Source organism: Rhipicephalus microplus, chromosome 7 (assembly GCF_043290135.1).
Source record: "Rhipicephalus microplus isolate Deutch F79 chromosome 7, USDA_Rmic, whole genome shotgun sequence".
Lineage (NCBI taxonomy): Eukaryota > Metazoa > Arthropoda > Arachnida > Ixodida > Ixodidae > Rhipicephalus > Rhipicephalus microplus.
In genome coordinates, this window is record NC_134706.1 from 64,201,614 (window position 1) to 64,216,207 (window position 14,594).

Consider the following 14,594-nt stretch of genomic DNA (forward strand, 5'->3'; position numbering starts at 1 on the left):
GATCCCTGGGAAGGTTTGGGATCCTGGAAGCTTTCACAACACGCCTCAACACGTTCTGTGAGGCGGCAGTGCGGGAGCCGCCTTTACCGCTTCCTGTCGCTGACGTGGGCGCATTACCAGCGTTACAATCCGCCCGCTCGGCAAGTTTCTTCTTCTTGTTGGCTACTTCAATCCATCCCGCGCACTCCGCTTCTTCCGGATTGATGTCCATGCCTTCTACAACCGACACATTGTGGTTGGAGACCATTATTCAGCTCGACGACGCGTTAGGCGTCGTCGCGACGCTGTTGCAGCGCCCGAGAAACGCGTCGACGCGCGAGGCGTCTGCGTGGCGTGGGTAAAAGTCCTGGGGATGTTCAAAAATTTCACCCACCGGTAAGATGTTGGTATCTGCTGGTTCACTACAACAAACGGCGTCGAATGATGCACAGTTCTTGCTAGTTGAGGCAAAAAATTCGTGCCAGAACACTTGAACAAACGGGAGCCGACGTGTTCGCACATCCGCACTGGACGAGCGCCCCCTGGCTTTTTCCTGTAATATGCGCAGAATCCCAGAAATTGGCGGAGGTTGCGCTTGTTCGTTGGGACAGGAAATGCGGCAACAGCTTTTGTTTTCTCATGGTCTGGGTGTATACCGGCATGGCTGACGACGTGACCAAGAAATTTTAGTTCCTCAAAGGCAAAGTGGCATTTCTCAGGTTTGAGAGAAAGTCCAGCTGTTGGAATCGCCTGAAGAACTGCCTGTAAGCGCTGGACGTGCTGCTCAAACGTGTCCGAGAAGACGACCACATCGTCAAGGTAGACAAGACACGATAGCCATTTTAGCCCAGAAAGAACCGTGTCCATCATTCTTTGAAAAGTAGCTGGTGCCGAGCATAAGCCGAAGGGAAGGACCTTGAACTCGTAGAGTCCGTCAGGAGTAATGAAGGCGGTCTTTTCGCGGTCGCGCTCATCAACAGATATTTGCCAATAGCCGCTGCGTAGATCCATGGAAGAAAAGTAACGAGCATTGCGAACGCGGTCCAGCGAGTCGTCTATTCGTGGTAAAGGATACACGTCTTTCTTCGTGATCTTATTCAACTTTCGGTAGTCGACGCAAAATCGCAGAGTACCATCTTTTTTCTTTACTAACACAACAGGGGACGCCCAGGGACTGGTCGATGGCTGGATGACATCGTCCTTGAGCATCTGCTGGACCTGTTGGCGTATAACGTCTTGTTCTTTTAGATGTGGAGCATCTAATACTCGAGGCTTGTAGTGCGGCGCCGTCCGCAAGCTTCCTCCTCCTTCTTCCACCATCTGTGCATCCCTTCCTCCTCTACACACCGCGCGCGCTTCACTCCTCCACCATCTGTGCACCCTTCCTCCTCTACACACCGCGTGCGCTTCTCCTCTTCACGAACATTCGCTAGCTGTATAATGTAGCGCGCATGCGCCGTCACGCTTCGAGAACATCGGCAGCTGACGCGCGCGCATGCGCCGTCGCGCTTCGAGAACATCGGCATCTGACGCGCGCGCATGCGCCGTTGCACTTCTCCCCCTTCTCGAACATTCGACAGCTGACAGTGCATGCGCCGTCGCGCTGTATATATACTCAAAGTCGGCGCTCGCTCGCTCAGTTGCCGCTCGTCGGTTGGTTTGTACGGCGCGTCGACGTCCAAGGTCGCGGTGAAATGAATTTCAACGAATCCACAAACACAATGATCGACGTCCATTCGACCAGCGCCGCCCTTTCGCATACGTGTGTAGGTGTTCACTCATTTAACACCCCCTCCTACAACCACGTTAACCAATTTAGCCATCGACCCAAGTAAGTCGCAATTGAACACCCCATTTCACAACCACGTTAACCAATTTAGCCATCGACCCAAGTAAGTCGAACTTTAACACCCCGTTAACCAATTATATGCTCCGCATCCTCCTCAGTGTTCCCCCGAGGGAAGCTGCGGGCAATTTTTTTTGTGAGACTCTGTAGGCATGCTGTCGAATGGGTCTCTCGGTAGGCTCGGTGATGATACGATGCTTGGCAAGCGGTGTTTGGTTAACTTTCGAAGTCGTAGCGAAGCAGTCCCGAAATGAGCCGAGTAGCTTCAAAAGACGTTCCCGTTGTGCAGACAGTAGACCCTGGTTTACGTCGAGAGTGCTTGCAAATGTCATGGCGGAATCGTCGCACGACTAGAGAGCAGATAATGTTGAGGGACCAGGGACGTTGGCAATATCCTCAAGGTATGCGATCGCAGTGTGTTTGGTAAGATGGCGATACTCCTCGCTGAAATTCGTGACGAATAGGCAAGCCTGCTTTCTACTGAGCTGAACAATACCTCGGGCAACGCAGATTTGTTGTGCAAAAAGTAGGGACAAATTTCCTTCTGCAATCACAGCATCGGGGACGTCTTGGTCACATTCAACGTTGATAAAAAGGCTGCTGCGGGGAGGCAGAGTAACAGATTCGGAGGATACACGTAGGGCAGCCTTCGATGAGTGGGCGTTTTCCGGTTCAGGATGAAACGGGTCCTCGAACGACACATGCAAGTCTCTTAGGTCAATAATTGCGCCGTGTTCGCGAAGAAAGTCCAGCCCCAGAATGAGTGGACGGGAGCGCACAGGTAATACGAGGAAAGACCCCGTGAACGTCGAAGCACGGACTCCAACACGGGCTGTGCACATTCCAGTCGGCGTGACGAGGTGACCCGCTGCCGTGCGCAACGGCGGTCCTTGCCAAGGGGTAGTTACCTTCCTCAGTTGGGATGCTAGGGTGCTGCTCATAACCGAATAATCGGTGCCGGTGTCGACGAGGGAAGTGACGACGTGATTATCAACGTGTACGGTGATGTCGGCGGAAACAGTCTGATGACTTTCGGAAACGACTGGAAAGTCAGAACGGTCTTCGTCGGGTCTTTGCGTCGAAGGAGGCTCTTTGACAGTTCGTTGGGACGCAGCTTCACCCCCAGGAGCCGCGGTTTCTAGTTTCCCCTGTGGGGACTCGGTGACCGGCCTCTGAAAGGAGCAAAAGATGACGAGGGAATGCTAGGTGACGTGGGGCGGCGAGGTGATGGTGATCTTGAAATGGGGCGTTGACCAAGGCGAGGAGCTTGCTGGCCCGTAAGGTACGCTTCGATGTCGCGGGGACGCTCACCGTAACGAGGGCACCGAGCATTAGGGTGAAAGCCACGGAGGTACTGGCAGTTACGGTAGACGTGACACGCTTCGCCACAGTGGTAGCAGAGTGAACGGTTATCGGACGTACGCCACACGCTGGCCTTTGTGGCGTTCTGCCGCGATCCAGACGGACGATAAGTTGGTGCTCTCGGAAACCTTGAGTTGGGTGGCGGAGTCGAAGTGGTGCCTTGGAATCGATGGCTAGCCTGATCCATTCTCCCCATGGTGGGATCAGGGCCATGTGGTGCAGGAGATCGCAGAGCCGCCGCATAAGTTAGTACAGGGGCCTCAGGCCTTGTTGGCGCGAGTGGGGTGACCACCTGTCGGATCTCATTTCGGATTAAGTCTGTGAGAGCACTTACGGGTGGTTGGGGTCCCGCTGCTTGGAGTTGGCGCAGCTCGTCCCGCACGACGCTTCTTATGAACTCAGCGAGGGCATGCCTCTCGCTGTCAGCCCCGATAAAGCATGCAGCAGGGGTCACGTCGTGGCGTTCATACTGTGACGATCTATACTGGAGAGTACGCTCCACTAAGGTTGCCTCATTTATGAACTCTGCCACAGTCGTCGGTGGATTGCGCACGAGTCCGGCGAAGAGCTGCTCTTTTACCCCACGCATTAAATGCCGCACCTTCTTTTCCTCGGACATTGCAGGGTCAGCACGCTTGAAGAGTCGCAGCATGTCCTCGACAAACATCAAAACTCTCTCGTTGGGTTGTTGGTTACGAGACGAGATAGCCTGCTCTGCTCTCTTTCCTTTCAGTGCTGCGGTACGCATCACGAAACTGTCGGCTGAACTCATGCCACGTCGCAAAAGAACCCTCGTGATTCTCGTACCACGTTTTGGCAGAGTCTTCTAATGCAAAGTAAACTCTCCGCAGCTTGCGAGCTTCATCCCATTCGTTGATGTTGGCAACTCGATTGAAGTGGTCAAGCCAGTCGTCAACATCTTCATAAATGTCTCCATGAAATGAGCGTGGTGTTTGCGGCACATGAAAAACATGCGGGAGAAAAGAATAGGCGTCGTTGGTTTGACTCGCCTGGTTGTTAGTTGAAGTTGCCATCTCGTCTTGAGAGAAGGGACCGTACTCGGGAGACAGCCCTCGCAGGCGGCGACTGCTTCTTGCCGTGGGAGCTGTAGCTGTCTCCAAGTAGCTCGGTGTGTCGGCTGAAAATCTGCAGCCGAGGCGCATTTACCCAGCACCTCCACCAGTGCCGCGAACGTAATAACAGACAGCGACGAAACGACGTCTTGCTTGCCCTCAGACCAGGACGCAAAAGCCCTCTTCTTTCTTCACTTCCAAGGGATTCCACCTTCTGTTTATGGCTCATACCCATTACCTGTCACAATATATTTACGTATACACACATTCACGAATACGTGATGATGGTAGCAGCAAAAATTCGTTGGGAGTGTTTATAATAAAAAGTAACGTCATAACCGTGACGGAACTATGCCAGCGAAGTCTCGGAGGACCCCGGCAAAAAACTGTTGTGTTAAAAAATTAAGGCAGCTTCACTACAGTGGTGACAAGCCTGGAGGAAGTTTAGAGCTGAGCAACATTCTTAGCTTCACTTTGGTTTTCTCTTTGTCTCCGTCTCCGTCTTCTTTCTAGTTTTGTTTCTGTGTTTTTTATTTTTATTACTTTCATTGATTTTTCTTTTTTGCATTTCTGTGTCTGTATATCTGGCTCGCTTTTTTTCCAACACTTTTATACGTTGTTTGGAGTGTCGTGTTTCCTCAGCCTTAGTAACAATGTCAGCACTTATATCGCCATCAAGGCACTCGAAGAACAACAGAGAGAAAGCTTCTCTGTTGGCATGATCTCAATATAGTACAGTTGGTTTACTGTATGTGTAGTTTTGCGTGCGTTAATATCGCAATGAAGGTGCTCGAGCAACAGGACTAAGAATACCCGTTAAAACCATTGTCAAGGCGCTCGAAGTATAAGAAAAGAAAGATTTTTCTTTGACATGAACGCACGCTCAATGTGCTACAGCTTAATTCGCCATATGTGGCTGTGCCTGTATTACATCAGTGACGACGACAGCATACTACAGCCTGGACCTTTAAAGAGGAACTGCGGCGTTTTTTTACTTCTACCGATATAAATAAAACTTTGAACATGTGTTCACGTTAGTACCATGGTGATATGTGCCAAATTATACAACCATAAGTCATTTAGTTTTTCAGAAAACAACTTTTAAAATTTGCTACTGATTTTGGAATCACACTGGTAAACGCGGGCAACCCTGTGTGCCGAAAGCTTAAAGCGCATACACGAAGCATCTCTTCCAGCACGTCTGCAGTGAACTGTCGCCTACGATCACTGATAACAATTTTAGGAGGTCCACGTCGTGGAACCGCAAAACGCAGCATGAATAAACACACGTCAGCTGCAGTTGCAGATGGTGTAGCAGCTGTCTCTTAGTACCGTGTTAAGTGATGGGCAGATACGACGATCCAGCGATTGCCATTAGAAGACCTCGAAAAGGGCCCTAGAATGTCAATCCCAACATGCTCGAATGGAGATCTCGGGGGTGGAATGGGAAGTAGTCGCCCTGGAGGAGCACTGGTAGGGTGCTTGCCGCGTAGGCCCTCGTTGCACCTAGAGACGTACTGTTCCGTCGTCTGGCGCATTTTTGGGCAGTAAAATCTTTCTTGAAGCCGGCAAAGAGTTTTCGCTGTGCCTAGATGGCCGGACGTTGGGTCATCATGCGTAGTCTGCAAGACAGAAACGCGGAGACTCTTCAGAACCATGAGAAGATATCGTAAGCCGGTCGTAGCATAGTTCTTTTTGCACATGTATATGACGTCAAGGCCTACTTTTTTTTTCCAAAACTCGCCTTTCCTAGCTGATGGAAGCAGCGCACGCTTTCTCCTACGTGATGACGACAACGCGAGCACAGTTCAATTTTCTCAGCTCCATCGCAAACTTGCTTTTCGCGCATCAGGAGATCGAGGCACCTGAGCTATGTTTACACCCTGGCCAGCCGTGGTGGGGTGCAACGGATCTCGTGACATCATCGGCGACGGTACCTTGAGACGTCATTGGATACCCACCATGGATGACAGAGCTGCTCCCTGTTTCGGTTTCTGTTTTGACTCGTCGTTTTCTTGCTTAATAAACTTAATGACCAGGGCATCGGCAAAATGAACCGCCCTAGCTTTTTCAGGACTGTCAATACGCAAAACAATACGCAATACGCAAAACGGCATTATCTCAGTATAGATTAAACTGCACCGGAGTTCGCCTTTAAGGCACTCCGCACTTTGAATGAGAAGTTGGCCCAGCAGGCGTGGTTGGAGCCGCGCGGCGCTTGCACCCTTGTTTTTGTGGAGATGACGCAAGTGCTGCCATGTGACTCCGCCAGTGGGAACACATACAGCTCCTCGTCAACCATCGCTCGCTGCCTTCGAAGGCGAAATAAAAAAAAATCACAGCGTATCCATGGAGTGAATGATGATTGGGGGGGGGGGGTGAAGCGTTCGTCAGTCCATCCGTGCTATCGTCCACCCATTCGTTCTTGCTTCCGCCCGTCCACGTGGCCGTCCGTCCGCCCATCCATGCATCCGTCCATCCGAGTAACCGTCGGTGCATCCGTCCGTCCATGCGTTCCTCCATGCGCCCGTCCACACGTCCGCACGTTCCGGCTATCCGTCCGTCCTTGCGTCTGTTCATGTGGCCGTCCCTCTGCCTGTTTGTCCGTCCGTCCATCCGTTTGTCCGTCCGTGCGTCCACCCCTCTGTCTGTCTGTGCGTCCATCAGTCCGTCCGTCTATTTGTATTTCTAAAAGTTAATTCGAGCGCTAAAACACGACACGATCACTCACACACGCACACACCCATGCATCAAACACACACCAAGTACAGCCATCTCACATCTCTTCATTATGTATTCATTATATACAAGTGCTGCCATCCAGCGGGCATTATAAGGACTGCTCTTTCGGGTATGTGCCACCGGTAGTTACATACACCATTGGAGGATGGCCATACCCACACCCTAAGGAGTTTCGCCCCTAAAAAAAATTCCGCCAGCTCCACGCGAGGAAAATCGTCGGCCATTGCAACATTAGGGGTGCCAGTGAATATGATCGAACATCACCATTATTATTTTGATCTTCATCGTCGTCAACAATTTGTTGATTTGAATATTAACCCTCTGGTCACGTGATCTGCGTTACTCCTGTTTCTGCTGCTGCTACTTCTGCTACTACTAATGCTACTACCATTGCTGCTTCTACTACTGCTGCAACAACTACAGCTAGTATACTACTACCCCTACTACTACTACTACTACTACTACTACGACAACGATGATGACACGTGGTAGACCACAACCATTCCGCTATGAAAGCCATTTAATCAATATACTTCATTCGTCTTACTTCAGAAACAGACAGAGCAGCTGTGAATGAAAGATATATTTCCACTACTTTTAGTTTATTGCTTTCAGTTTTCTTTTTCCAGCGACCCGACCAAAGTTGATGTCACACACTTTTACTGTGCTAAGCAGCCAGTCAGATCGATAACTTGTATATGAATGTAAATGTTTCCCAATGCAAACGAGGTCAGGTGGCACTGCCGCCACACTGTGTGGTGCACACTAAATTAATTCATACACTTATAATACTTCATAAATACTTCATATTTCATAAATTAGTCGACAGACGCACGTGTACGCTTAAGCCGGTTTATACGCAATCATAAAAACTGTTGGGTGGTTCTCTGTGCAATCTACGCGCCATCGTATGTTCAGAAAGTGCAGTGCTAGCACATTCAAGCAGTGCTGTGGAGCCGTTAAATCTTGTCAAAAATAGGCAGTTGTGGATAAGGCGTGTGCCTGTAAGAACTCAGATATAGCTTTTCAATCCAACATGTAGACGTGAAATGGTCCCGATTAGGCAATGATTAGGTAAATTTGCTTTCTATCCAATTTGCGGACAGCACGCGAAAGCGAAGCCGGAGGACGACACGCGGACATATGAGGGCACGTGCCACAGATGTCCACCCATGGCACTTCTTGATAATTTATCGCCGCTAGAAATGCGCAAACAAAAAAAATTAGGCAAATTTCACGTACCTAGGAATCGACGTTACGCGAAGCATGCGGAGAGAAGGCGACTGTGTTGCATTTTTTTAATTAGGCGACACGTCATAAAATAACGCTTAATATATGTACAAACGTTGCACGCAGAGACATATGTTGTAGAGTTGCAGTTGTTTATATCACCACTTGTTTGCACTTGCACAACGATGCCAATTAGAACATGCGTATTAGCAACGTCAGAAGCTGATATGAAGCGCTGATGCTTGCGGGCATGCTGGCCCTGGACACTGCTACATAAATCAACTTCAGCGCATTGCAACAAACCACAATTAACGTTAGCGCGACGTAACGGTCTACATATGTTAAGGAGTACATATGTAAAGTTTACAAAATTGGGTAGGTACTGCAATCACTATTGACGTTTCAAGAAGATTGGCGTCTATTTGAAAAGTAGGTCCGAGACCAGGCGTAGCTCTGTGGTAAAATGCTTGATTGCCACGCAAAATGCTTCGGTTCGATTCCAGCTGGGACCCTGACATTCATTCTTCGCATTCGTTGGGTCGACGCTACCGATGTCAGGTATTTCTAAACGCTCGCGCGTTAAAATCGCCCATGTGTGTCCTCGTAGTTCCTGGGTAGATACCAAGTGTCAATCACTTATGGCACATACCTGTGTTGCCTTCCTGACTTGCGCATCTGATACTTGTTTCTTTATTTTGTCTTTTTTCTTGTGTGTTATGTGTGTTATATATGTTGTACCCACCCCCTCTGTAATGCCCTACGGGCCCTGAGGGTATTCTAATAAATAAATAAATAAATACCTGCATACCAGCGGCACATACCCGCCCGTGGGCACGTGCCCCTGTCTCGCGGGAAGTTTTAGGGGCGAAGCTCCTTACAGCGGCACCCATTCGTCCCTCGTGAGTAGTAGTCGTAGTGTGTAAGCAGTCCAACATTTTGACCTCCAAGGTGGTGCCGGTGAGACATTTCTTGTGTTCGTTGTTGAACAATAAAAAATTCGCAGCGTGCGCGTTTACTAAAAACTGAATTCGCCTGTCTCTCATTCCCCCTTAGCAGCCATTGGCATGTAAATTGAGCACTATCTGACAAGAAAGGGTTGCTACGTTACACTCGCTGGGCATAACCTCCTTTGTTTTAGAAAGGTGTAGAGAGCGTTGGGCCGCAGTGCCATGAATACATTGAACTAGTATATACCATGAACTCGAGGTGGTTAAAGGTGTGAAGGAGACACGAAGCGCAAGCCGTAAGAAAGTGTGCGTGTGCCACTTCTCGTTTTGTTCTTGGAATTTCCGCTGGATGGCGTTGCATATGCGGAATATATGATGAAAAGATGCGAAATGGTAGGGCTTGGACTGTTGAATAGATGGACGAACAGACACACAGACAGATGCATGGACGAACTCACGAATGGCTGCACCGACAGATGGACGCATGGACGGACGCAGGGGCGGATGCATGGACGAAAGCAGGGACGGACGCACAAATGGACGTGTGGACGCACGAACAGACGCACGCACGGACGGGCGAATGGTCGCATGGACGTTCACACAGACGGACACATGGATGGACGGAAGCAAGAACGAATGGACGGAAGCAATAACGAATAGACGGACGGATGCTTCGCCCCACTCTTCATCATTCACTCCGTGGATATGCTGCCATTTTTTTACGACGTACGTGACGGGATTGTGACAATATTCATGTCCTGACCAGCGCGGCATATTCGTCAAACCATCTTACCCTCCCATGCTAATTTTGGTTCACGCCAAATTAAGGGGGTGACCACGAGAGCATTCAAACGTAAGTGGCTAGATAGATAGATAGATAGATAGATAGATAGATAGATAGATAGATAGATACGCTCAAAATCACCGAAGTTCGCTAAAGAATGCTTCGCTTTTAAAATAAGGTTACCTAAGCTTACGTAAGCCCGTGTATTGTCATTTTTACTTTAGTTGGGCCTACAGACTAGTCTTCTTGTTAATGCGAATCAAGGATTATTTAGCACGTGCGGCTTGCATGTGTGAAGCTTGTACGCTGCTTGTGGCAAGCATCCAGCGCAACTGGGCTTCCTTAATTTAATAGCACTTCGCTAGCCTACGAATATCATGCGCTATTGATTTCGATCATCGCCATACATTCCAGTGTAGGCAGTGCGGAAATATTGAGTTTCTTTCTCTCATTGTGATCTGACAGGCATGTCATTGCTGCTGTCACAGCAATTCAACTGGCCCTCTTGCTTAGCTTTGCGGCGGGGCTACCGCTGGACGACCTTCGCGAGCTAAGCAGTGGCTTAGGCGTTATACGACGACGGAAGATCATGCGCCCACCACCGTTCTTGGATGAAGACTCGCCCTGACTCGCTGGCCTCTTCTGTAGCCGTGCCATGACGGAGGAATGGTATGTTCTCAAAAGTGCATCGTGTCGCTTGTCCCACGCCTCTTGTTGTTTGAGGACCACGTCGGGATAAGCGTTTGCGAAGTCGGCGTCGTAAGGCAGCAGGAACTCCCAGCCGTCAGGGGTTGGCCGGCTGATGCCTTCGAGTAGAGCATTCACATCCTCGGCGGGAAGTGCACAGAGACCCTTCCTGAGAGTCTCAGCGAACGTCGACATCTTAACGTGTCTCGCCTCGGTGTACATGTACAGGAGTAGATCACGGGCCTTGCACAGGGTCTCGGCCCGCACTCCCGTCTTCTCGCTCAAGCCATTGCGTGGGTAGAGCTCCTCGCTCTTCACGACCCAGCAGCCCTGCACCAGGACAGCGACGTACGGCAGTATGTTGATGACAGTTTGTTCCTTGATAGTCTCCGGCAGTATCGATATCAGCTTGGCGAACCGAACCACCTTGGCGTTTATGAGAATGGCGTTTATCCGCTCTTCGAGCGGCAGGCGTTCGATGACGCGCATTGAGAGCTCCGGCGAGCAGTACCTTTGTGGTCCAGCGTCAATCGGATTAACCGTGTCGTCAGATTGACGCCCCGTTGGGTCGTTTGCGAGAATCCTCGCCAGATACTGTTTTTCATCTGTGACGAATCGCGACGAGTCAGGCTCCTCACTTCGGGGCCCCACAAGCAGCTCCCTCTCGAAGAGTGACATCTCGGAGGAAGAGTTGTGGACTGTAGCTTTTACCCACGGTTCCCCGTCGCCTTCGTGTTGCACCTGCGTGGAACGCTTCTGGCAAAAGCGTTTGCAGCGTTTGCCATTGCTGGTTTCTTCTTCGTCGTAGTGATCGGATGGTGTCATCGGATCGTTGTCGGGTGCTTGGGGACCATTATTGGCTGCAGCAACACACCCAGCGAACATTGGCGCACGTCGTGTCGTTGCACTGGAACCCACGCGTTCTGACGACTGGCTCTCCTGCCGGCGGCAATGCACTGGTGCCATATGAACGATGGCGTGAAGGGGCGTAAGATGAAGCTCGCCAGGCAACAGCAGTCCCACGGCATAGTTTTCGGGACAACTCATGGGAACCATGGACGTCATGGTGTACGTGTCCCTCGACATCATCACCCTCGCGCAGTGGCTGCTGGTGCCGGTGTCTTGTGGTTGAGTCTTAATCTTCGCATACATGGGACCTGTTGGGCCGCTGGTTGAAGGTTCCACCTTCATTGGTTGACCAAACACCTTACTCGAACCGAGCTCCGCTTCCATGAGACTCTCAACTGCATAGCTCGGCCCAGGCTCACTCATTAGATTAGTTGCAGAGTCTGGAAGGGCCGTGCTTGTGTGCTTCGACTGTTCAGCTTCCACGTTTGGCGGTGTTTCCATATCCTTGACCTGCTGCGCCATGGCTTCTGCCAGCTGTGTCTTTACCACTACGTTATCAGCTACCACTTGCCCAGCCGCTGACGTGTGGGCCGCCTCCGTGACATCGGTGGCAGAAGGTTCCAGCTTCACTCTAGCGACACCTTTCAGGGCTTCTTGCTTTACCTTTTGACCGATGTTTGCACTGCCTGCCACTCCGCTAACCGCTGACAAATAAGCGGTGTCGGACTCTGAAGGTTCACGTTTGATTTTGACATGCACGTCTGTCCCCGATCTTGTACCCTTGCTGCTGCCCGGCTCGTCGTTTTTGATGGCGAAGTCGAGCTCAACCATTCGCTGCCCGGGCTTGACTCGTGCCGCGGTGCACTTTCCACCGATGCGGAAATGGTCGAGCGATTTCTCCGGGTACTGGACGAGGTACAGTTTGTCGGCCAGTATTTTGGACAGGTACACGTCCAACTCGGCGACCACCTCATCGTCGTTGTCGGCGGGACCCGCTGCGACGCTCGGCGGTGAGGCGGCCGCCATCTTCGTCTCCTTTTCCTCAGTAAGTGTGGCTCATACCTAACACGTGGATTCAGCCTCGACCAACGGGTGGATTATTTATGTGCACGGAACGTCCGAAATCCCCGGGCTACTATAGTAAAACGATGCTTAAATCTAAATTGAAGGTCAATATAATTAGGTATATAATGCCGATTGAATTTAGGAGAGCATTTTTTGTAGATTGGGGCTCTCAAATTTTCCTCTGCTAGCGGGCCGCACTCAGTAGCGTCACGTGACAGTGAAGAAGAATAAAACGGGGGCGCTGAGCGGGGGGGGGGGGTGCTAACGTGTTTTAAGACTAAGCTTTTTAAATGCGAAGCATCTATCTATCTATCTATCTATCTATCTATCTATCTATCTATCTATCTATCTATCTATCTATCTATCTATCTATCTATCTATCTATCTATCTATCTATCTATCTATCTAACCACCTACGACTCTTAGCTCTCCAGGCCATTTCGATAATAGTATCGATACCAAACTTGGTATGGCATAATATGACTGTAGGAAGAACATATTTGACTAGTCATAACATGAAAATCATGACATGTATGTATGAAAGTCATGATTTACGTGTCAAGGTTTTGATGCTCTTGGGGTGGTTTTGTTCACATGGCCTGTTGCAAAACTGGTATGGTATGACATCATCATGGCAAACACAAGCGACAGACCATAACATCCAGATCATGACATGTATGTCATGAAAGTCATGATTTACTTGTCAAGGTCTTGCTGCTCTTGGGGTGGTTTCGTTCACATGGCATGTTGCGAAAATGCTACGGTATGACGTGATTGCATAGCGAACACAGGCGACAGACCCCAACATGAAAATCATGACATGCGTGTCATGTAACAACATGACTACATGCCACGCTCATGACACACTCGCGGAAATTTCGCTAGCGTCACATACACCAAATTTGGTTTTATGGTACGTGAATGGATGACGAAGGTATGTGACTGGTGCAAACATGATAAAAATGAGATGCGTGTCATGTAACAACATCACTACATGCAACACTGATGACGCGCTCGCGGCCATTTCGCTTCCTTCACATAGGTCAAATTTGGTATTACGGAAGCCAATGGATGACAAAGGTATGCGACTATTGCGAATATGATAATCATGTGATACGTGTCATGTCAGAACATGACTACATGCCACAGTCAAGGCGCCAATACATTTCGACGTGACGCGGTGCGCGTGCTCGCAAGCGTTCATTCTGTCGCGTGACGCTGGCGTTGCCACGCCGGGTTCTGGTCCTGCCTATACTCGAAGGCGCGCGCCGCGCTGTGTTGCTGTGACGCATGCGCGTTTCAGCACGTCCAGCGTCCCTCCATCACGAAAAGAGGGAGACGCACTGTTGTCTGGGTAACGCATCGGCATCTATGGCATCGGCACGAAATGCAGCATGTAGCATTTCACGCCGGTTGTGGTCAGGCCGTGCCGATGGACGCTGGTCGCGCCTGGTTCAGATTATAGAGTGCTCACGTTTCGCTAACGTAGCGTCGCTGTGCCCAGTGTGCGAGCGCGTCAACGCTACATTGGATCATATTGGTCCCTTCATGATGCGCTCGCGGCCGTTTTGCTCACTCCACATATACCAAACTTGGTGGTACTCAACGTGAATGGATGACGAATGTATATGACTGGTGCAAGCATGGTAGTCCTGACGCGCGTGTCATGTAAGAACATTACAACATAAAACACGCTCATAGTGTGCTCGCGGCCGTTTCGCTAGCTCCACTTATACTAAATTTGGTATCATGTGATGTGAATAGATGATGAAGGTAAACGACACATCCAGACATGATAATTATGACACGGAAGTCATATACGGCATCATTTACCTCCACCTCGTATTGTCGTCCTTACTTTAAAGTGACATATCAACATTTCTCCTTCATGCTTCGCATATCAAGGAGGAGGAGGAGGAAAGTTTAAGCGGAAGGACAGGGAGGTTAGCCAGTTCTTAGAATGGCTGGCTACCCTGTGCTCGGGAAAGGGGTAAGGGGAATAAAAAATGATGAAAAGAAAACTTGCGAAT

The 14,594-nt window shown here is 50.0% G+C and overlaps 1 protein-coding gene across 1 annotated transcript; it reads right to left on the reverse strand.

Annotated features, from left to right (window-relative positions):
- Positions 1-10,269: 10,269 nt before the first annotated feature.
- On the reverse strand, positions 10,270-12,573 carry LOC142766960 (DNA-directed RNA polymerase III subunit RPC5-like). The gene has a single exon (XM_075868157.1). It carries the CDS (start codon positions 12,523-12,525, stop codon positions 10,456-10,458), a length of 2,070 nt encoding a protein of 689 aa, XP_075724272.1. The 5' UTR covers positions 12,526-12,573; the 3' UTR covers positions 10,270-10,455.
- Positions 12,574-14,594: the final 2,021 nt, after the last annotated feature.